The sequence below is a fragment of the Mus caroli genome, unplaced genomic scaffold (genome assembly GCF_978045245.1).
Source record: "Mus caroli unplaced genomic scaffold, Mus_caroli_1 scaffold_3, whole genome shotgun sequence".
NCBI lineage: Eukaryota > Metazoa > Chordata > Mammalia > Rodentia > Muridae > Mus > Mus caroli.
Window position 1 is genome coordinate 7,596,227 of NW_028227258.1, and position 24,866 is coordinate 7,621,092.

Here is a 24,866-nt window from a genome sequence, read left to right on the forward strand (position 1 = left end):
CTTTTTTTTTTTTTTTTTTTTTTTAGTTTTTCGAGACAGGGTTTTTCTCTGTGCAGTCCTGGCTATCCTGGAGCTCACTCTGTAGACCAGGCTGGCCTTGAACTCAGAGATTGGCCTGCCTCTGCCTCCCAAATGCTAGGATTAAAGGCGTGCGCCACCACTGCCCAGCCAGACTTCCAGCCCCCCCCCCCAAAAGACAGTTTGATTTATCTCAGACTGACCTCAAACATTTTGAGCCAAGGATGACCTTAAACTTCTGATCTTCCTACCTCCCAAGTGCTAGGAATACACACATGCCAAGTTTCATGTAGTACTAGAGACTGAACCCAGTGCTTCATGCATGCTAAGTAAGCACTCCACTGCCTGAGCTACATACTAGTCCCAAAGGTTTTCACTACTAGTCCAGAAGTACCTGATGATCTGACTTCCTTTTATCCACAAGTGTGACCACAGTGACCTTTCAGTTATTCCCAAAAACCACCCTGATATGTTCCTGATTTCCTATCTTCTGCGCTCTCTTGCCCGCTCGTTCTCCAATTATTTTTGTGACTGTCCTCCCATACATCCTACAAGTCTTTATTATTATTATTATTATTATTATTATTATTACATTTACTTACATTTCAAATGTCCCCTTCCTGGTCCCCCCTCCACAAACCTCTCACCCACCAACTCCACAAACCTCTCACCCCTCTAGTATCCCCCTACGCTGGGACATCATGCCTCCACAGGACCAAGCTCATCCTCTCCCACTGATGCCAGAAAAGGCAGTCTTCTGCTACATGAACCAGCCGATGTATATTCTTTGATTGGTAGCTTAGTCCCTGGGAGCTCTGAGGGGTCTGGTTAGTTGATACTGTTGTTCTTACTATGGGGTTGCAATCCCCTTCAGCTCCTGCAGTCCTTCCTCTAACTCTTCCATTGGGGTCTCCAGGCTTAGTCAATGGTTGGCTGTGAGAACCTGAATCTGTCTTAGGTGCTAGCAGAGCCTCTCAAGAGGACAGCCATGCCAGGCTCCTGTCTGCAAACATGTCTTGGCATCATTAGTGTCTGCAGATGGGATGGATCCCAAGGGGAGACAATCTCTGGATGACCTTTCCTTCAGTCTCTGCTCTGTTTTTTTGTCCCTGCATTTCCTGTGAGCCTGGTTATGACAAGTCTTTCTTTTAACACCACCTCAACAGACCTATCTTGACCAACTCCTCACACTACTCTTGAGCTCTTTAACCCTTGTTCAACATTTTCCTTCTCTATGTTTTTTTTTTTTTAAGGGAGGGGCTAAGACAGTGTATCATGCAGCCCAAGTGACCTCAAATTACACTCATGTGCCATCATGACCAGCCACTCATGTCCCTTTGACATTTACTAAAGGCAAGCACTCTGAGGGTGAGTCTTCTTAGGACACTCAGAAGCTACTTACATAGGAACCATAAAACAGGATATGAAAAATTCTGGGTCAATGTATGACGGTACTAAAGAGATCAAGAACTGGGCGTAGTAATATACAGTCTCTTTGGGTAGTGAATGCAGTGTGGTGGTGTATGAATATGCTTCACCCAGGCAGTGGCAACATTAGGAGGTGTGGCCTTGTTGCAAGAAGTGTGTCACTGGGGGAGTAGGGGAGTTGTTGGCTTTGAGACCCTCCTCCTAGCTGCCTGGAAGATAAGTTTTCTAACTGCCTTCGGTTCAAGATGTAGAACTCTTGGCTCCTTGTCCAGCACTGTGTCTACCTGGATGCTGCCATGCTTCTTGCCATGGCAATACTGGACTGAGCCTCTGAACCTGTAAGCCAGCCCCAATTTTAAATGTTGTCCCTTAAAAGAGTTGCCTTGATCTCTTTCAAGGTGTCTCTTCTCAGCAATGGAAACCCTAACTAAGACATGCAAGAAGATCAAAAGTTCAAAGTCAGCTTGGGATACAGAGACCCTGGCTCAATTAGAAAGATCACCCAATGAATAAAGGAACTTGTCAGCAAGCATGGAGAGCAGAACTGGATCCCTGTGATCCATACAGTAGGAGACAGCCAACTGCCACAAGTCACTGTTGGTGTCCATCATTTAAACTCCAAGTCCTGTGCTCACCTCGTTTCCTGGGACTTTTAGTTCTTCAAACTGATCCTATCTGCTTTCTTAATCTTTCAGAAACTCCACTTAGTTTCCAAGCCACTGAGGTCACCTATTTCATGACCAGGTCACTTACGATTTGGATGTAAAATGCCCCCAGGCTGCACCTAAAAATGGCAGCAGAACATAACAACATACTCCTGCCTTTGCGTCATGCAAAATATAACAGGATTCATAGAAACCTGTATCAAGGTTACGGAAAGTCAAGGAAAGAAGGCAAGTGTATGGCAGTGTATGGCCTCCCACATAAGGAGGCCATAAAAAGACTAGGTTGCGTTTGGGATTCCAGGAGATGCAAGAACTATGGGATGTTTGCCAGGAAAGCTGCTATCACTAGGTGCAACTAGCATAAGAAAGGTCATATATGCCACATGCAAAAGAGCATAATGCTTCAAATTCATCCATGATGGTGCAGATTAGTCATCCATGACTTGTTATTAGGGGTGAGACTGTCTTGTGTAGCTCAGACTGGCCTCAAACTAGTAGTATATGGCTAAAGATTATGTCAACTCCCTGACCATCCTACTTCTACCACAAGAGTGTTCTACACCAGGCTAGATGTGTTGATTTGAGTCTTCCTAGATAACTGAGGTTAACTTCAAGTGTTCAGATTACAGAAATGAAACCCAAATTCCTCAGAAACAACTTTCAAATTCTTGATAGGGACTGTACAGAGCCTAAACAATTTGGTATTCAGGCCAACAGTACAGCACTTGTCTATCATGTATAAGGTTCTAAGTCTGATTGTCAGCATCAAACACATACACAAAACATACATGCATGTGTGCAGAAATTGTTCCTTTATGGGAATTTTACCACAGACTATGTTCTCTAAAGGACTAATCTATCAGAATAAAGAGATCCACCCACCTCTGCCTCCCAAATGCAGGATTAAAGGTGTGTGCTATCATTGCCCAATCTTGGCTGACCTGGAACTTGCTATATATACCATGATTCAAAATAAAACGAAGCTGGGTGTTTATTAGCTCCTGACTGTAACCCCACCCCTCATGAGTCCAATAAGGCAAAAGTATACACAAATCTCACCAACCTGAACACAGTGAAATCCTGTCTCAAAATAACAAAGGGACTAATGATAAAGTTCAATGACAAGACATGGACTTAACATGTGTAGGGTCTTAAGGTCAAAGCCCAACATCCCATCCCTAACCCCACCCCCCAAGAAACACCCCTGAACCAGAGCTGTGCAAAAATTTCTTTAAAATAAAGTCCTTAATACTAGGTGGTGGTGGTACACATGTTTAATCCCAGCACTCAGGAGGCAACCACAGGTATATCTCTGAGTTTGAGGCTAGCCTGATCTACAGAGTGAGTTCCAGGACAGCCAGGGTTACACAGAGAAACCTTTCTGAAATCGAAAAAACCACCAAACCAAAAGAAAAAAAAGGGGGGGGGGGGGGGAGAGATTATACCCTAATTGCATTCATTGTAGCATTTTCAATGCATGATAAGTGACTACAAACTTGGTAACTAAAAAGGGAAATCTCTTTTCTCACAGTTTTGGAGACAAGAATCCAAAATCAGAGTAGTGAGGGAACTAGTCCCTGGAGACCTAGAGAGATCCCGTGTCTGACTCCTTCAGGGGGCGACCTGTGGCTGGGTCTTCCGTCTCCACCTCCATCTTTCTTCCCACAGCATTTTCTTCCTTCTTTGTGTATCTTCTCACTGTCTCTTTAAAGGGACACTGACTGGATTTGGGTTCTGTATAAACAACTCAGTAAGATTTCACCTCAAAATCCTATGTAAAGTTTCTACTCAAGGTCACATTTGTGATTAAGGTCAATTCACAAAAGACACAACATGGAAAACTCCTTTTAGGATCCAACAGTCAGTCAGCTACAGACACCACTCACCATTTCCATAACTTTAGCTAGAGATTAAAACTTAACCTTACAAAGTCCTAGCAGTGAAGACTGCTGAGGGCTCAGACCCTTCAAGAATGAAGGTTCAGGTTCCTTTAACAACCAACCCCAACAGTCACACCAGCTGGAGACTACAGACAACTCTAGGGAGAAAACATACAATCTGGGGGGTAAGACTTCTTGCCACGGCAAATCCATAGCAAATGGGAAGAAGAGAGGCTGAAGTGCGGTGGCCGGAGCAGGGTTGGTGGTGGCCCTGCCATCCTCTGCAGCTCTAACTACCAGGTCAGCATCCTCAGCTAACATCATCTACAGTTCCAAAGCGCTACTTCTTTTACCCGAATAAAAATTTCCAGTTCAGTTTTTCTTCGTTTTTCAATCTTCTCTAACTCAATTTGGCAGGTGTGGCAGATGTAGAGATGGTTGACAGCAGGCCCTCCTCCATACCTAAGCATGAAGTGAAGGACAAAGTCACAACTTCAGAAAAAAAAAAAAAAAAAAAAAAAACATGTTCTAGGAAACTATTTCTAGCTCTTTAATCAATGTTTAAATTCCCAGTTACAATAAATCTTGAGTTTGACAAGATGGCTCGGTGGGTCTTGGTCTCCTGAGGACCCACATGATGGAATCAGAGAGCTCTCTCCCTCAAGTTGTCCTCCAACCTCCACCCATGCTCTGTAGCACAAAAGCACACACACCAACTAATTTTTTAAAAATTATTTAAACAATAAATCCTACAGGAAGATTCTCAAAGTAATATGAAAAAAGTCGAAATATACAAAAAAAGAACTCTCGATCTTATGTTTCCCAGGGCCAACAGCATCGTCACCAAGTCCCTAACCTGCTTTACGTACATTTTAACATTCCCTTATAGCTACAACTTTCTCTTCCACTATAGCATTAGAAATGGCAGCAAGTGAAAGGGGCTCAAAAATTAGCACAAAATTGTCTCTCAGCTATACAAGCACAGACCCAGGGGAATTTTAATCAAATGAAGACTTCCCGTGCTCAAGTAAAAAGCACTTAGTGAGTACATTTTTAATATTTAAAATGCTTCGTAGCAAAATAACACTGTAAAATTATTTAAAATTTGGGAGTAAGAATATCCCGTTTTGAGCTGGAAAGATAGTTAAGACTGCTCTTCCAGAGGTCCTGAGTTCAATTTCCACATGATCTGTAATGGGATCTGATGCCCTCTTCTGGTGTGTCTGAAGACAATCACAGTGTACTCACATAATATAAATAAATAAATCTTAGAAAAAGAAAAAGGAACTTCCAATTTAGTAGTATACAACTATGTAAACTTTTAGTATTGGGGAGATGTTACATCATTTACATAAGGTACATAAAATTATATACCACAGTAATTCCTACAGATAATCATAAAAATTCCCATTATTTAGACTAAGCCCCACTAACTAAAAATATCCCTACCCACACTTTAGAATGAATAAATTATGGAAAAAATCCTTTATACATATCAAATAACACACTGGGTATTTATGACATAATTCAACACTTCTGTAACTACTTCCAATTTGTTTTATGATTTTTTATTTTGTTTAATTATTCTTTATATTATGATCTTTAATTTTGTTTTATGATTTTACTTTTGGATTTAAAAAACAGACCTGCTATAGAGGTTATCCCAAATGTTCTGAGGCAGCATCAAAACTAAGTCTTCAATATAACTCGCTTTTCGTGGAGGAATACCTAAAAAATATTTACATGACTTTCAAAGGCGGTGCTTAAAATTAAAGAGCTTACCCAAAATAGGCAAGTATTCTCTCACACACAGAGTCATTTTTAATGGTAAGTGGCCAATCCTCCATACACCCTCCCTGCTCCTCCCCACAGTCCTGTGGAGACAGGCAGGGTCTTACTCTGTAGTTTAGGCTGGCCTCCAACTCATAGCAGTTTTCCTACCTCAGGCCCTCAAACACTGGGGTTACAGAATTATACATACAATCATATCTGTCTTTCAATCAATGTGCTTAAATCTCTCAAAAAAAAAAAACTAAGTGAAAAGAATTTTTGGTGACTGTGTTTCCTAAATGCATGAGCGTACGTTTTGAAGTACACGTCCAGTATTTTTATTTGTGTGTTTATTTGGTAGCACTAGGGTTTGAATCTAGCATCTTATACAAGCCAACCATTCCATCGATCTCTGATCGCTCAGAATCCTCAGAAGTATATAACGTTAGGTTTCTATATACAATACAGGGTATTCCCAGGCCCAGTAGTTTTACTACAGAATTAACAGTAGCAAGCCAACCATAAGGCCACTCAAATGCCCACACAGGACGACTTATTACTCCAGGACAGACAGTGAAGTGCCAGGTAGAGTTCACAGATCCTAAGTATGCTTCCGTACTTTTAAAAGTCAGCTATTCATGAGAAACAGAGAGGTAAGAACTCAGATAAAGGTGTCAGCTAAACCCAGCACACAGGAATGGCTCTCACCAAGGAAAGTGTATGTAGAAAGCTCACCCAACTGTAACTAGCCATCCATGTGACTGACTAAGGTAAAATCAATGCTCTCCCGACACTGAAATAGTCTTTGGTATTCTTAAGCTCCAGAACTGGGTTTCACACAAGGCCAATTTCTAAACTCGTAAGGAATTAAACACACTCAGCCCAAATGGGGATGGGCAGTAATCAGGAGAGGAGACTCTCGATTCTTTCCTAATTGCAAATTAAACAGCAACTTAGTATCACTATTTTACCTAACAGTACTTCTTACCTCCATGGATACAGAGAAAATCATTATTTGAAATAGGGCCTGGTTCAGCAAAGGTCTTAAATTTATTCAACCACTGTCGAGATACGTAGAACTGAAGGAGGCTAGGTTCCATGATGTTCAACAAATTTGCTATCCTCCGCCTCTCCTTCTGTGCCTCTTCACTGCTCTTCCTATTGAGGACAAGGCTTCATTAACTCTAACACACATTTTATTACATTAAACTAACAGCATGGCTCTTCTCTTCATGACTAGTTTTCTCACACACACTGTAACTGTCGACCTTATCAGCCCTAAGCAATTCCAAGAGCAACTCTGTCCTTCTGCTCAACCTTTATGCATGACCCTAGGCGTCCCGCTGATCCTACCCGTGAGTACCACATGACTACTGTACAGTGGCAGCATCCGCCAGCAGGAGGATCAAGTCACTATGCTGCATTCTTGGTTCCTGTTCTAGTATTTAGCATTTTCTTAAAATACTGAAAAGTATCAAAGATCTTTATAGCAATACTTAATTTACTATTGGATATTTTAGGGAAGAAATGTGGTAATTTTAAGTAAAAACTAATCCTGGGCCAGTAAGATGCTCGCTATGAAGGGTGCTTGTCACCAAATTGGAGGACCTGAGTTCAATTCCCAGAACCCACTTGGTAGAAGAAGAGAACCAACTCCCAAAAGTTGTTCTTTGAACAAATGAACTTTGATGCATGAAGGCAGGCAAATACATCACATACACATACACACATACATACACATGCATATATACATGTTAAAGAAAGAAACGAGGGGCTGGAGAGATGACTCAGCAGTTAAGAATACTTACTGTTCTTTGGAGGAACTAACTGGGTTAGATTCCCAGAACCTACATGGTGCCTCACAACTATCCATAACTCAGTTCCAGGAGATCTGATACCCTCTTCTGACCTCCTCTGACACCAAGCACACATGTGGTACACACACATACATACATGTAAAATACCCATACATATAAAATAAATAAAAATTAAAAATTAAGTACTTAAAAACAAACAAAAACAATTTAAAACACACTATATCCCTTTGCTTCTCTATGAAGTCCTATTTTCTGAACAAAGTACCATTCTGTACAGCTTCTCTCTCTTACTCATCAGAGTGCACAGCATTTCTAATCTTCACCCATAAGTCCCGAAAGTCTCAGAAGCACAAATCCCTAGGAAGACATTCTTCCCATGACAGTTCCCCCGTCACCTGTAGAAAAGGACATAGGCCTCGGCATTCTGTACAGTGGACTCTGAAACTTCAGTGACGCTCTGGTCATCAAACTCGTACCACAGGTTATTTAAATTGTTTCGACAGTAGGCAATGTAGTGCCCACCTGTAAGGCAGGAAAAAGGTGTTACAGTGCTACGTGCCAGACTGCAGAGCCGCTGAAACACGTCACAGCAGTGTCTATGCTCTGATTGTTTCAGTCTGCACTCTCAGCACTACCACTGTAAGACAGGAAGTTTAATCATTTCCTTTTGTCTTGAGAAAAGATCTCACTATTGTAGCCCAGGTTGGTCTTGAACTGACAATCCTCCCACCTCAGCTTCCCAAGAGTGTTCCACCACACACACCTTAGGTCATGCAGCTCTGAAAAGCCTTGTACAAAACAAAACTCGCCATGATATGGTTTTTACCATTTGTCCTTCTAACTTTAATTTCAATTATTCCAAATAGTCTAGGGAAAAATATTTATTGTCTTAAAATTTAACATCTGAAATGCTTCCTCTAACACTTAACAATTGTACAATTTATGGGTTAGAAGATTGTAATTCCATATATACACACACACAGACAAATAATTCAGGCAACGTTATAAAATCTTTATCATCTTAAACTTGGGGAGATTTGTATCTCCCAGTGTCTTTGTTATCTCCCAGTCTCTGCTACCCCGGCTCCTGGAATTCGGCAGGCGCTCGGGTTTGCCAGTAAGATTCAGTTAGATTGCTAACCGGTATTACTCTTTCAACTAGCTGGCATTTTGGGGGTCTGGAATTCCTAATCCTCCTGCTTCAGGCCCCTGAGTACTGGAAGAACAGGCGCGTGCCCCCACACCCAGGTATTCTCCTAACTGTGTACTATTACTTTGTGATGTCTGCCCTTTTTCTAATAATAAGCACTGAAATCTGTTTTTAAATTTTTCTCCCTGGATACATTGTTTTTTAATCACAAACAAATATCAAGCCATTGTACTCACTACTTGCAGTCCCATGGTGACAGATGACTGACAGGAGATCATATGTCACAATCTGAGCTGGGCTGTCCTTTGCAAGAAATGGCTGAAGGTCCAGGCCTTCCAGGGGGAAGGAAACATGGGTGCTAATTTTGGTGGAAAACATCAGTTCATGTCGAAATCTTTTAAGGTGGATACACAAAATCTAAAAAAAGTACAATTCAACATCCAAATTACTCACTAGAAGAGATTGTAGTGGTTGAAACAAAGTACATTCAAGTTTTATTGTAAAAACAAGAAAATGTGGCATTCTCCTATAAAATTACATTCATTTAAATGTTTATTATAAAATAGTTATTTCTATTGGGGGGGCTGGGGGCTTTTCCCCCCCATTTTAAAAAGACTAGGTCTTACTATATAGACCTGGCTGGCCTGGAATTCACAGAAATTTGCATAGCCACCATGCCTGGCCCATTTTATATTCTCAATTAGAGTTTATGAATTAGTTAAATCATAAATATCCCCCTGAATTCTAACCTGACTCCAGACACATCTGTCATGTGGCAGAGTGAGCATGGCTCTTCCGAAGCTCAATGCCACCGGCTGTCTAGCTGTCACTGCAGACGAGCCCTGCATTGTCTGGTAAAATGCTCAGCACCAGCACACTGTTAGATGGTGTTATCTATTCAAACCAACCTCCCACAGCGAGTCCTAAAGCATGCACCGTAAGTCCATGCTTCAGCCATTCTGAGTTTACTACAGCATGTGACATTCACACATTACCACAGTTTATAAATGAGCAACAATGAAGTCATACCTCAGGAAACTTCTGTACTTTACAAAACTTTACTCCATTCCTCAACCTAAGGATAAAAAAGAAAAGCTAAGAAATCTACAAAACACTTAATATATTTAAATGGATCACAAAAATATCTTTCAGAAAATGTCAAGAAAGAATCAGAATAACAATATTCCTGAGTTATATTACATATTTATACACTAAATAATCTAGCAATAAAATAGCTCTTAGTATAAAAAATTAATGTATACCAACATATCACTAATTAAAAGTTAAGTCACTACACAATTTGATTACTACACTACACTACACAATGCTTTGATTAAAAAAGAATTAGGGACTAGCTTTGTGGCACCTTAGGTCCCATCCCAGCACTGCATAGATCAAGCATGGCAGCACACACCTATACTCAGTACTTGAAGGTGAAAGCAGGAAAATATGAAGACCAAGGTCACCCTCAGCTCCATACCAAGCTCAAGGCCAGCCTGAGCTACTGAGGTCCTGCTTTTTAAAAATGAGCATCAGTGGGCAGTGGTGGCGCACGCCTTTGATCCCTGCACTCAGGAGACAGAGGCAGAGGCAGGTGGATCCCTAGGAGTTTGAGTCTAGCCTGGTCTACAGAGTGAGTTCCAGGACAGCCAGGGCTACACAGAGAAACCCTATCTTGAAAAACAAAACAAAAAACAAACAAAAAATTAGCACTGGGTAATGTGCCATTGTCTACACTTTATAACATGCAGATATTAAGTAAAACTGCATAGTGTAAAACCCAACTCTTCTTCAAGATCTGTAAGTCAAGCGCATATATTCTTATTATTCTTTTTGCTTTGAAGACAATAATGTCTTGTTATAAAACCCAGGCTAGGCTCAAATGTATAATCCTCCCACCTCAGTACTGATCATATCAGCATATACCACTTGGCACTACACTTGGGTTTAAAACCATTATTTTATTTGCATGCTTGTTTGTCTGTTTGTTTATAATTTTGTTTCGGTTTCTGAGACAGGGTCACTCTTCATAGCCCTGGCCTTCCTGGAACTCACTGTGTAGACCAGGCTGGCCTCGAACTCGCAGAGAGACACTTGCCTCCTGTTCCTAAGAGCCAGGATTACAGGCGTGGGCCACACCTGGGCCATGACATAGTATATAAGCATCACACCCAGCCTGAAAACCTTCACTCTTAATATTAGGAAAATTTGGGGGGCCAAAGAGTGATTATTTCAAGTAATCAATATTGGGACTGAAGAGATGGCTCAGAGGTTAAGAGTACTGACTGTTTTTCCAGAAGACCCTGGTTCAATTCCCAGCATCCACAATGGCAGCTCACAACTGTCTGTTACTCCAGTTCCAGGGGAACTGATACCCTCACACAGACATACATGCAGACAAAACACCAATGCACATAAAAAACTTTGTTAAAAAGAAATCATCAAATAATCAATATTAATGTGCACTTGACAGATTTGTACTTGGCATCTGGGGTGAGCACCCGTTGTCTCCTTTCATGTCTGTTTTCTTCTGCCTGGAATGTCTGGTGCCTCTTCAGACTCAGTCTCTTTTTAGCTGTCATCCAGGACTTCAAGACAGACTGAGAAAACAAATCTGTCCATGTGAGTAAGAGAGCGGTGAGTGTGTGCATGTGTGTATGTAATTATTGATGTTTACATTTATTGCCTCGATGTTGTTCTACTCCATTCTGTCATAAGAAGGACCAACCGCAGAAATTTAAGATTTCTCCGTTGTTCCTGGCAGTAGCTGAAAGTCTGTATGAAGGCTCCAGCTTTGTGGACTGGAGAGAATGAATGCTCAGCCATTAGGACACTCACTGCTCTTGCAGACAGAGGACCTGGGTTTACTTCCCGGCATCCAGATAGAGATGGCTCACAACCATCTATAATTCCAGCTTCAGGGGATGTGGTGCCCTCTCCTAACCTCCATGGGCACTGGCCACATGCTACACATGTAGGCATACTCATACACGTCAAATAAAAATTAAATCTTGTAATACAGGTACTCCAAAAAATTTTTCAACTCCCTCTACATCAAAAATATTTGCTTTATCCAATCTATTCCATTTTTCTGATATCACCAAGAAGCGTTTTTGTTTTTGTTTTTGTTTTGTTTTTTGCTGTAGCTGCTGACTTCTAGCTGGCCTGGAACCCAGTATCTATACCCAGCATCTATATCAAGTTGGCAGTTTTCTGGGCTGGGATTAAAAGGCGTGCTCCACCACACCGAAAAGAGGTTTTTAAAAGTCAAAATTATTACAAGTCAGAAAGGAGAGCTGGAAGTGGATATAAAGGAAACGAGGCTTAACTGTTCTGTTCTGCACCCATAACAGCAGATACTGTGAACATAGGGCAGCCTCTCTGAAAGGTCCACACATCTGCACCTTTCCCTTCCCGGGTGCTACTGTTACCAGAGCAATCTGACAAAACGTCACTTTGTTTCATGTAAAGTTAATGCAACTCACATACTTCATTCTTTAAAATCCTCACATTTATTAATATATTACATCAGACTATTATTAAACACTTAATTTAACCATGGTTTACAAATAATCAACCTGACTTTTCTAAAGCATCAGTGTAACTAAGTCCACGCGCTCAGCTCAGAGAACCGCAAAAATCTAACGGGGAAAGCGAAAGCCGTGGCAGTTACTCACTTTTTGCATTTTTCACAACTGTACATGTTGTCACCTGCGAACAGAACAGGCCTAGTCATTCAGCCAATCCCAGCAAACTTCTGCACTTCCCAGATGTGCCAACGTCACAGGACAGGACAGTGCCCAGTCCGTGACATTACATCCCCACAGTCACCACCCTCCCCTCTCCTTTTCAGTTTGATGGACTGATTTAAAAACAAGTCTCTCCATTTATTCCCTGAACAGAATTTACTATACCTGCCACATGCTAAGCATGGTGTGGGCACATAAGAAAAGTGGATTACTCTAGTGTCAATTTTGGAACTGTGATTTCTTTTAAAAAAATAGATATTATAAAAATATGTTTTCATGTTAATCCCAGGTGTGGGGCATGGGGCTGTTTCAGATTGTCCATAGCAGTGGACTATAATTTGCCTCATGCTCTGGACGGGGCATGATTTTGCCAGCTGCAGATATTTCTGCACGTGGGTAACGTTTGGAATTCTGGAGACTTTTCAGAGGGTATTTAATGCTAGGCCCCTAGAGGTGGGAGTTTCATTGGTAGGTTGTTGTTTGGTTGTTCATTACTGTTGGCCATGCACAAAAAATAAACAAGAAAAAAGAAATTAGATGTCCTGATGCCAAAGATCACAGCTGTCCCAAGTAACACCCTAAGTAGCAGGAAGTAGCAAAACAAAACATGGCCCTTTTGTGGCCCTGACCTTATTCAGGGGTCTCTTTCCCCTCTACTCTTGTCTCTCTTCTCTAGTGTTAGGGGCTTGAAAGGGCAAAAAATGGTAGAATAAAAAAGAACCCACAAAGTAGCCAAGAACATCTGCACAGGACCTCTAATGATGGTGCAGATGTAAAGACAATTCAGGAAACATTTCACATTCCGTATCTTCATTGAGTTCTACGTCCTCAGAATCACAGAACTTCACGGTGTGTCATTTTGTATTACAGAAATCTGTATAAATCCCTTCAGGACAGGACTTTCCTAATCCTATTTCAGCTGCCACTGAAGATGCCTCCACCATGACATATCACACAGTACTGTTTCACTGACCAAACATGGAACGTCAGATTCACCTACAAAAGCCAGTAATGCTTCTTACCTTTAAGTTCATCTCTGGCGAAGAAGGCAGCAAGACAATCTTGCAAGGTAACTACTGGACCCCAAAACCAGCTAGGGACACATGAGACAACAAACCTGAAACATCATTGACAGAAGAAAAAGGCAGTGTTCTGCTAGTACAGCAGAAGCAGCAGCATCAACAATCAATCAAAGAAGCAGAGAAAGGAAACACGCACCTCTTCACATACTCCATGAAGAAAGCTATCCACCCCTGCGGGGCATACGCTTCACCACACGACCCTGCTTTGACTATAGTTGGGTGACTGGAGGAGTGCAGCTTAGCCAGGTCCTCCTTGCCAGGAATCGGCAAGGACAGATCCTGAAAGGTCTCGAGGGTTACAGACACCTGCAGGTGTTTGGTTGCGACAGGGTGGAAAGAATCCAGTACAGTTATTTACAGGATTAGATGTCTTCCAAAGATGAAAGCAAATTATTATAATAAGCAAATAGAAACAACGAACAGTTTTTAGAATGCTACAAATAGAAATGAGCCTCGTTCGCTTTGTACCAGGTACTATTTCAAATATAATCTTCCTACAAACCATTAGTACTCCTGTGGCTCAGAGATGTTACAGTGGTCAACAGATCCAGCCCCTGGCCCCGGAGACTGACATTCACACTTTTTGGGGGGTGCTGGCAGGGACTGGACCTCATTATATGCTTATCATCCAAGCTGTTCTCAAGGCATTCTCTCCCCTTAGCCTCCAAAGTACATGAAACTGCAGGCTGTTTAAGAGGGGGTGAAGAGAAAACCAAACCTGACATCAACCAGCACTTCACAACAGGGATGCATCATGGGAGATACTGTGTTTCCGCAACCATGGAGTAAATACCACACTAAGATGATTACACTACCCTCACTAACAGAATCCTACATGACAGTCACATGCAGTCTGTCCTTAACTGTAGCACTCTACACACACTACAGGTAAAACGTTCAGGATAATACAATGTCTATGTGAAAATGACCCTACTGAATGTCGTACATTGACTTAACATTATAATGCAGTAATTGAAAGTTGATCTTTCTCTTGTTTCTGAGACATTAGTTCTCAAAAAAAATTAAGAAATCCTGAAGGATTGGGTGTTAGTCAAATCCTCATGATAATTTATGTTTTGAGATAAGACCTTATTTATGAATTTGGCATTATTATTGGAGCACCTATCATTTACAAGCTACCTGCAGAGGCAAATAGAAGAATATACTATCTGCCTTTTGCTTGTGATCTCAAGAGTTTCTGGGCATACCTAATTTCATCAGCCTTGGGGGAATAAGCACTGTTAACAATTTCTTGTTGCCAAGCAACTTCTCATCTTTACATGTAACCAAAACAGACAAAGAGCCCATGGTCCTTCACAAAGGATGTGGGTGGCACTTTTACTCTACATGGAAACTCGATGTATAACTGACACACAAGAAATGCATGCGTGGTCCACAATAGCAATAAGCTATTTAATTCTTCCTATCTCCAGGTTTTTAAAAATAACATCTGACAGAAGCGTCCTGTGCTATGGCCCCCATACTCACCCTATCGCACGTCAGACACTGTACTGAGCTAATGACTGTCCCATCGAATATGTCGGAGATGACACTTCTGTATTTCTTATGCTGCTTTTTCCTCTTTGCAGATGTAGACTGAGCTAGGATTGAGAGACAGAATATTACAAAGAATCAAGTTAGTTCCTTTTTTTAATTGTTTTGGGATTTTGTTGTCTGAGGCAGGAGCTCATGTGATTCAGGATGGCTCTGAGACTGACTGAATTCCTGGTCCTCTTCCTTCCATCTCGTATGATACTGGGCTAGAAGAGCACTTCCATGCTGGCTTTCCCTAGAATATTTTCTTTTTAATTGTACTTATCTATTACAATGTCTATGTATGTGTCTGTTTCATGTACATCTGTGTGCCTATGAAAAGCAGAAGAGGGTATTAGATTCCCTGAAGCTAGAGTTAGGAGCAGTTTAAAGTTACCTGATATAAATGCCAGGCACTGAACTCTGTACCCACTCTTACCCACTGAGCCATGCTATACTCAGTCTACAGAGTGTTCAGCAGATAGAAGCACTTCCTGTCCAACCTCAGACTTGTGTTTGATTCCCAAGACCCACAGAATGGAGGAAGAAAACCAACAAGTTCTCTCCTGACCTCTACAAGTATGCTGTGGCATGTGCACCCACACACATACACATGGACACACACAAGTCAATAAACATAAAAAATAATTATTGTACTATAAAGGAATTCAAAATACCACTCAAGATTATTACTTTAGGGCTCTAAAGATGGCTCATTGGCTGTTCTTCCAGAGAACCAGGTTTGGGTTCCTAACGTCTACATAAAGCATCTCACAACTGCGTGTAACTCTAGCATCGAGGGACCCTACATCTTCTCCTAGCTTCATAGACACCCAAATCATGCAGCTTATACACATAGAAACACACTTATCCGCGAATAAAAGTAAAAAAAAATCTTAAAGAAAAAGATTGGTGCTGGGTGGTGGTGAATGCCTTGAATCCTAGCACTTTCAAGGCAGACAGAGGTGGAGCTCTGAGTTCAAGGTCTGCCTAGTGAGTTCCAGGAAAGCCAAGGGTATACAGAGAAACTTGTCTCAAAAAACCAAAACCAAGAAAAAAAAATCATTAAACAGATAGAAAAGCCAATCAAAAAACAAATAAGGCTTCAGCTGGCTTTAAATTACTTATGATTTTTGGTCACATAAAATGTGCATAGGGGAATATAAAAACAATCTGAAATTAATTAATAACAACAGAAACAGCACAATGCTCTAGTCATTTGTTCTATGTGCAAAAGGAGGAGTTGGCCCCATCACTGGGATATTTATGCCCCACAAGACAAAGGAAGAGGATGTAGCTAGGAGAGGAAGGTAAAGCCTTAAGGACAGAGCAGGGCTCTGCTGCACACTATCCAACAACATTCCAACTGCACTTGCTGTTAGTGAGGTGTACTGTATACACACCTCTGGTTTGTCCACCTACAAATACAATCTTACTCTTTCCTTAAATGTTAATAAAGCCCTTTGCCAAGACTCACTGGTTCTTTTACAAATGATGTCTTTGTTTTGTATATGGGAGTGAGTGTATATGAAGCACAGAGGTCAGAGGGCAGCATGGTGAGGTTAGTTCTTTCCTTTTATTTCTGTTGTGGATTCTTGGGATCAAACCTGGGCTGTCCAGCTTATACAGCAAGCACGGCTATCCTCTGACCCACGTCTCTGCCCATGCTTCATGCCTGTATACAGCAAGTATTATCTATTGTAAGAAAGCCTTTAAGGCCTCCAGCTGTTTCCTTGTTCACTGTTTGAGACAGGTTCTCATTATGCAATTCTAATTGGCCCTTAATCCCCTATTTAGACCATACTGTTCTTGGACCGAACTCCACACAGATCAACCTTCCTGTGAGTACTTGGATTAACGGCATCCACTACCACATGGGGTCCTCTCTACGTTTTATAGTTTAATATTTTATAATGCTAGCATTTTGATACAAAGCTGGTGGTAATGCAGAATGATACAGACATTCTGAAAGACAGGCAGTTTTGTACAGTGTTGAGCATGAAATGAACATAAAGCCTAAGAAATTGGGGCTAGAGAGATGCCTCAATGGTTAAGAGCACTGGCTGCTCTTCCACAGGACCTAGGTTCAATTCCCAGCATCCACATGGCTGTTCACAACTGTCTGTAACTCCAGTTCCAGGGAATTTCAGTTCCAACACCCAACATACAGACATTTAGGAAAAGCAACAATGCACATGAGATTAAAAATAAATAATCTTAAAAACCCAGGAAATACAATTCTAAGACCTTATCTCTGATCAAAGAAAAACGTAACATCATATAAAAACTGTACGTATATGTTTGTAGCAGTATTATTTATAGCTGCCAAAAACTGGAAACAATTTAAAAAATCCCTTGATGAATGAATAAACAGTGGTTTGGTGACACAAATGAAATACAACTAGGTAAGGAAAAGAAACAAAGTAAGCGGACATACGACAATGCAGCCAATTCTTAACTCCACTATACAACTCGAAAAAGGTCTGCTTCTTAGCGTGTGTGCTGTGTGGCATCATTTACGTGGCACCCTGGGGACAGGGAAACCATCAGGAGTAGCAGGCCTTCGGGCACATTAGGAACAGAATATCAGTGTGGCAGGTCTTGAAGGGTAGTGACAGTCTAATAATGGAACTGTAGGACAGAGTGGGCTAAAGGGCACACAACTTTCAAACGATGAATTCGGAGGGCTGGGAAGGCTTAGCAGTTAGGTATACGTGCAGGTTTTGTTCCCGGTAGCTAGATAATGACTTATAACCATGTTTCAGTTCCAGGTGATCTCATGTCCTCTTTTAACCTCTGTGTGCACCAGGAACACATGTGATGCACATACATACATACATGCAGGCCAGATACTCATATACAAAAATATTATTTTAAACTATTAAAAAAACCTAAACTTTAAATACAGAACCACAGACAAAAAAAACCCTAATCATGGTTGTATAATTATGTCAACTGTACGAGAACACACATTCCCTACCTCTTTATCAGCATCAACATCAGCAGCTCAAACCTGTTCCACACTTAGGAGCTGAGGACCCAAGTTATGGGAACGTTTACCTTTCTTGTGTGGAGGTGGCAGTCCTGGCCACAGACTGCCTGATTTAGGAGGGCTTGCTGATAACCGTGGATTAACACTTTCATTTGATGGAAGGATCTGTGACGTAGATAGGTCATTCAAATGGACATCGGTGATAGATTCTGTAATATTTAAATGTTTATTATTACCTTCAATTAAAATTATAAATGAAACTACTAAGTAGTTATATTCCCCATACTCAATAATGTTAATTAACATAAAGATTCCAGATACAAATGCAATGCATATACATGCATGAAGCCACAACACTCACACACAAATAATAAATACCAACTTATTTCAAACAAACAGGAAAAAACTCTCAAGCATGACTAAAGAACAGCAAAGACTTGGTGCTGAGAGCTTCACTAACTTTCCAAAGGAACAGCTAAGGCTTCGGAGGCTGGCTTACCCTTCCTGGAGGGGACAGCAAGGGGTTTAGATCTTGTGAATTACATGGTCTTAGTCATAGTTTTTCACCCAAGCTTTAGACTTCTTTTTTTTTCTTTTTCTTTTTTTTTTTGGGGGTTTTTCGAGACAGGGTTTCTCTGTGTAGCCTTGGCTGTCCTGGAACTCACTTTGTAGACCAGGCTGGCCTCGAACTCAGAAATCCGCCTGCCTCTGCCTCCCGAGTGCGTCACCACGCCCGGCTTCACCCAAGCTTTAAAGGAGATCTATTTCACTTCATTATCTAGTTACCGTATGTTAAGAACAAACCCCACAAGCAAGTGATAAAGGACCAGTTTGTCCCTGCATCATGCTTCCCTCGGCCTCTGACAAGGAAGTCTAGCTGTCAGAACTGACGGTCAGGCACGAGCTGGCTGAAGAACTTCTATGCAGAGTGCGCGTGTACAGAGCCTGAGCACCCCTGGCTTGTGTCCTTGGCAGGCATGAGGCAGTCTGCACAGGCAAGCCTCCAGTCTTCCTAAGCTAAGGAAATACTGTTCAAGGCAGAACTGGGATGCACTCAGACACTTCAAGTGCCAGTGTTCTCTTCAACAGGCCTGTCATTTCCTGGCCACTGAGTCACAGTAAGCGAGATGACTTTCTACTCATCTAATCTTAGAGAAGTCAGAGTAGTCATCAAGGTACGTTAACTCCTGAAGTGATAACTATGGTATATAGAACAATCCAACTCATGCCTTTCGCTTTGGTATTGTCCTCCTCAAAAGGAATACTGTCCAATATAATGTACCTTAACAAATTCAGGTACACACTAGCTATGTATACAGTGCAAACCACTGGAGTAATATGCATGATACAAAGTCATGAGTTGTGTTTTCCTCAGGATCTCAACAGAATTTGCTTGAAATAAAACGGAAAATTCCAGAGACTAATTTTGTAGAGTATGATGTAACCATAAAGGAATCCTGATGCGCTCTTCCATACCAAAATAAAAAAATAAATAAAAAATAGAAAAAAATGAATTCCTAAGGAATGAGCTACAAAATTATCTTACTTTTAGTTTCATAATTTTATGATTTTCACTTAACATTTCAAGCAGATAGCATTAAACTGCAAGTCATTAATTAAAAGTCCCAAAAGCCAGATATAGTAGCATATACCTTTAATCCCAGCATTCAAGAGGCAGAGGCTGGCGGATGGGTTTGAGGATAGCCTGGTCTACATAACACGTTCCAGGCCAGCCTAGTAAGTAAACAAATAAATATATAAACAAACAATAAGTGGGTGAGTTGTTCCAAAAGTGACCGTTAAGTCTGCACACGATGCCCTAGCATTGCACAGTCCGATTCCTAATCGTTACCTGAGGCTCTGCCATGTATCTGCACTTTGACGGTCTCCTGGCTGTTTAGGTCAACTGTTTCACACACCGTGTCCCTGTCTTTATCCAGTTCTACATCAGCATTTGCCTTGTTGATCTTATTGCACATCTTCTCTTTCTGCCAGTCTTTGGCCATCTCCAGGTCGTCCTCGTCCTGGATGAGCATGGTGGTCTCATTGCTGTCCTCAGGAAAGCCTTTGGAGCCACTCTCATTTTCTGCTTTCTCGCTGCTGCTACAAGACTCGCATGACTGAAAATCCACATCTGACTGGCTCTTCTCTTCCTCCACCGTCTCCTCAGAAGTTAGTGTTTGAGGTTCTTCCTCCATTTCCATGACCTGCTCCTTCAGCTCCTCGTGAAGCAGATCCATTAGACAGCGAAGGAATTCCTGGGCATCCTAGCACACCAACAAAACCACATTACCAGTGTACAGCAAATGCCTGAGGGAACCTGAGACAGGAATGAATCATCTGTGTATGGTACCGCACTAAATAGGTACACAGCCCGTGCTTTGTAGTGAAACTAGATGGAACAGAAAATAAGGATTTTCCTCATGTGATAATCAGATTTTGGAAATATGTCCTAAAAAATAAGTTATTATGGAAGTTGGGTTTAAGTTAGAGCTTTTCCCATCCATGAACTGTATCTCAAAGAAAAGTTGTCGATAGACCCACAAGAACTTATTTGATAATATAATTCCTGAGCTGCAAAGATGGCTCAGTAAAAGTGATTACCATGCAAGTCTGACCACCTGAATTCAATCTTCAATCTCTTGAACCCACTTCACAAAGTTATTCTCTGACCTTTACACATGTGGTGTGGCATGTGTATACTGCCCCTCCTCACACACAAATAATGCTTAATAAAAGAATTTAAAATGCAAATTTCTGAGCTCCAACCTACAGCTCAAATTATAATGTCTAGAGATCCATAACTTTATATGGAAAAAGTTAATAGGAAATAAGTAATGGTTTGAGAAAAGAGAAATGTTGTGAGGACCAGCTATAAATTCTCAAGGTATTACAGAAAACTAAAATGACTGCAGCTGCCCCATGTCAGTGAGAAAGCACACAGAAATTAGAAGGTTCAGTGCAGTGGGAGAACACTTGCCTGGCATCCAACAAACACTGCATTCACTCCCTGGGTCCACAGAAATGCAAAACTAAACGGCCGGGTGTGGTGGGGACACCTCTGTGGTCCCAGCACATGAGAGGCAAAAGAAGAAGGGTCAGAAACTTAAGGTGGTCTTAAACCACACAGAGAGGCCAGGCTACGAGAGACCCGGTCTCAAAAATCCAAACACCAAAGACACAAAGGAGCAATGATCAAAGAGGAAAACTGGGAAATAAGAAGTGTAATAACATTTTCTGCTTATTAAAGATTATTACAGTGGAGACTGAAGAGGCAGCTCAGCAGTTAAGAGCACTTGTTAGTACAGATGGTCAGGGTCAGTTTCCAGCACCGAGATGGTATGGCTCCCGGTCGCTGGTAACTCCAGTTCCAGGAAATCTGATGCCTTCTTCTGACCTCAACAGGCACCAGGCACACATGGGGCACAGATGTAAACACAGGCAAACACACTTATACAAATAAAATAATGTTTTTAAAAATTTAAAGTTTATAGGAATAACTGACCTGCTGAGAATAACCTCGAAAAGTTGGGTTTACAGTTTTAATTCCTTGGAACAGATTGGCTGGCACAACAGATCCTGGCCTGAAAAAAGAAACAGTTTTAAACAGATATTTTTGTAGTTTTAATTTTTTAAAGAATTTTATTACTCTCATGCTGCATAGTATTTTTTTAAAATGTAACTTCATAAACAGTTGTAAAGCAAAACTAACCTAATATGCAAATAATTACCACTATGCTAAGCCACAGGGCCCAGGCAGCTGGTAGGCCTCCTCTCCTAGTCTAGGAAGGCTCTGCTCACTGCATCTCAGGAACAGGCGTCCGCAGTCTCCATGTAACCAGCTGACACTGGCAAAGGCCTCAGCTCCCGCATCTGCATTGCAGCGCAGTGACCTAACGCAAATATCCTTTCCACATTTTTTTCACCCTCTAAACAGTTCTACTTTCTTTCCATACTCATAATATGTATTTTTAAACACAACTATATTAAATACATACCTGCTCTTGTGCCACAATTCTGTCATTAGTTTGAGATAACTTTTACAAATTGCTGGTTTCTTATCTGTTCTAGCCAGTCCTCCACAATCAAGAAAGAACTGTGTCAAAGGTGGGCTAATTTAAAAAAAGAGAGCAATGTCAGAGTGGAATCAAGGCTGAATTCTCATTGCTTTCCAGTTGCACAATGATTGACAGCACACGTCAACCTCTCCGTTAGGTCTTTGCCCCTTTATGAACTGACAGTCACTCCTTTATACCACTAGTAAGTTTAACAAATCATTTTTGGACCCACCAAATCAGGGTTCCCTGATTCTGAGTGCTGGGATCAGAGGCTTGAACCTTGACCCAATCTCTAATTTTTTTTTTTTTTTAATAAAGAGTCTTGCAATTGTGCAGGGCGGCACATACCTGTAATTTCAGTACTTAGCAGACAGGGCCAGGAGGAACACCTTGAGTTCAAGGCTAGCCTGGGCTACACAGAGAGCCCTATCTGAAGTAAACAAGCAAAGAAGGAGGTATAGAAAAAGACAGAGAAGGATTAAGTCAGGGTAAAGAGAGAAAGAAAGGGCAGGAGGGTAGGAGGGACTGCTATGCAGCTGAGGCAGACCTCAGCTCCTGGTCATTCTGCCTCAGCTTCTTCCTGCTTACAGAAGTACAGAACTCCTAAACAAAGCTCAGGCAATGTACATTGCTTCTGACCTCATGCAGCCTGTTTCCCTCCTTAGTGTTCTTTCTGTTCAGAGGTTCCCCAGGACTCTGATTCTCTGACTTCTCTTCTAAATACACTCTTTCTTGGGTTATCTTAAATTCCCACAAATATACCAGGGATGGCCACATTCGTGTTCGCCTTCAACCACCTGTATCAACTGAATTCTTATCAAGTGCTCAAACTGACTGCTCTCTTGATATTTTGATCTAATGCTCAAAATTTTACTTTCAAGTGACCCTGATCTTCCAATAATCTTCTACATTCTTTTTGTTTGTTTGTTTGTTTGTTTGTTTGTTTTTTTGGTTTTTCGAGACAGGGTTTCTCTGTATAGCTCTGGCTATCCTGGAACTCACTTTGTAGACCAGGCAGGCCTTGAACTCAGAAATCCGCCTGCCTCTGCCTCCCGAGTGCTGGGATTAAAGGCATCCACCACCACTGCCCGGCAATCTTCTACATTCTTGTCACCAACATTATGTATGTATTCGAAAAAGTCAGAGACAATAAGACAGTAAGACTCAGCAATGCAGAGACCTTTCTCCCTTCCAAATAGTCCCTTCATCATATGATTCTATGATTAAACTTCAAATATCCTCCCTTTCCCGGTACTCTAACCATATCCTAGCAACCATCTATTGTAAAAAATGTCTTTCTCGCCAGGTGTGGTGGCGCACGCCTTTAGTCCCAGCACTTGGGAGGCAGAGGCGGGCGGATTTCTGAGTTCGAGGCCAGCCTGGTCTACAAAGTGAGTTCCAGGACAGCCAGGGCTATACAGAGAAACCCTGTCTCGAAAAACCAAAAAAAAAAAAAAAATGTCTTTCTCCAGTTCATCTATGCCAAGATAGTGCAGGCACTATTATTTCTTATTTAGATTATTATGCATCTTCTGTTTCCAAATTACACTTTTTCCTACAATCCACTCTCCACACAGCAACCAGGGCTGCAAGACAGATGGCTTCACTCGCCTGCTGTAAAAGGACTTCGGTGGTTTCTTACCACACCTGAGACCTCAGTTTTAACGTCAACTGACATGGCCCTATGCAATTACTCTACAATTCCTATGTCTGCCACATAGATTTTCTTCCAGGTTCCAAGTGTCAAAACTCTTTCCAAAGCTGCTTACAAACTCAAGTCATGCTCTGACAAAGTAATAATCACCCTATGTATATGCTGGGGGGGGGGGGGGGGAGTAACAAATGTTCTATTCAAGGGATTCTACAGTAGAAATATACTTTCATACAATTTCCCACCTAAAAATGATCTTATAAGTTGATAAATTTAAGTTCTTTGTTTTCTGTACATAAATACACTTGCTAGAGATCTTATATTGTTCAGTAGAGCAGTGTGCTTAAGGGCCTAAGTTTGAGGCCCAGCACTGCAAAACCCAAAAACAAATACTTTGCCCAAGGATATACTACTGGAAGCCTAAGCCAGGACCCTCAGTCTTAGAGAACTACAGGCATGTTTATAGAAAACTGGGCGTGTTGTAGGTGCTTATTGTTCTAACTTGAAATGAGGTAACAGAAGGGTCAGATTTTCAAGGCCATCCTCAGCTACATAGTTCCAGGCCAGCCTGGGTGAAAGTAAAACACTGTCAAGAGAAAAACCAATAATAAACTTAGATGCATACACAGCAGTCCCACTGGGACAGCAGATGTCTTCACCCAGGTTCTTGCTTCTCTGCTCTGGGAGTTAGTCACCTACCATAGCAACAAGCTATCTAAGCTAAACCTATGACGACCTGAGTGGCGTGGGGTACATGTTTAGTTCCTGTACTCAGGAGGCATAGCCAGTCGGATCTCTGAGTTCAAGACCAATATGGTCTACAAAGCAAGTTCTAGGACAGCCAGAGAGAGAGAAGGTAGGGAGAAGAAAAGAAAGAAAACCCATATTGGTCTCACTACTTACCAGTTAGAAAGAGCCTGCAGTGCCGCGTTCATATAACAAGTATTTCCAATGTTTTTCAAACCTGTCAGGCCTGTGAAAAAGAAATATTAAGTCACCATTCAGTAAAACATGAATGACTCAAATTGTTTGGTGTTTATTAAGAGCAATTTCAAAAGTTAAAGCTATAGAAT

The 24,866-nt window shown here is 41.4% G+C and overlaps 1 protein-coding gene across 6 annotated transcripts in view; it reads right to left on the bottom strand.

The window, feature by feature from the left end:
- Window positions 1-24,866, bottom strand: part of Usp33 (ubiquitin specific peptidase 33) — a 46,619-nt gene that overhangs the window by 4,292 nt on the left and 17,461 nt on the right. For 4 of the 6 annotated variants that reach the window (XM_021157259.2, XM_085835393.1, XM_029475128.2 and 1 more), the window contains 15 exons: window positions 24,697-24,766; window positions 22,083-22,196; window positions 21,590-21,668; window positions 19,937-20,351; window positions 18,153-18,293; window positions 15,048-15,160; window positions 13,696-13,865; window positions 13,500-13,594; window positions 12,406-12,439; window positions 9,758-9,803; window positions 8,965-9,145; window positions 7,974-8,100; window positions 6,750-6,919; window positions 5,638-5,719; window positions 4,345-4,453 (listed from right to left, as the gene is read on the bottom strand). In XM_021157259.2, the coding sequence (XP_021012918.1) occupies window positions 4,345-4,453; window positions 5,638-5,719; window positions 6,750-6,919; window positions 7,974-8,100; window positions 8,965-9,145; window positions 9,758-9,803; window positions 12,406-12,439; window positions 13,500-13,594; window positions 13,696-13,865; window positions 15,048-15,160; window positions 18,153-18,293; window positions 19,937-20,351; window positions 21,590-21,668; window positions 22,083-22,196; window positions 24,697-24,766 (1,946 nt within the window). The remainder of the gene's footprint in view (window positions 1-4,344; window positions 4,454-5,637; window positions 5,720-6,749; window positions 6,920-7,973; window positions 8,101-8,964; window positions 9,146-9,757; window positions 9,804-12,405; window positions 12,440-13,499; window positions 13,595-13,695; window positions 13,866-15,047; window positions 15,161-18,152; window positions 18,294-19,936; window positions 20,352-21,589; window positions 21,669-22,082; window positions 22,197-24,696; window positions 24,767-24,866) is intronic. The other 2 variants (XM_021157261.2, XM_085835392.1) reach the window with 1 other exon arrangement.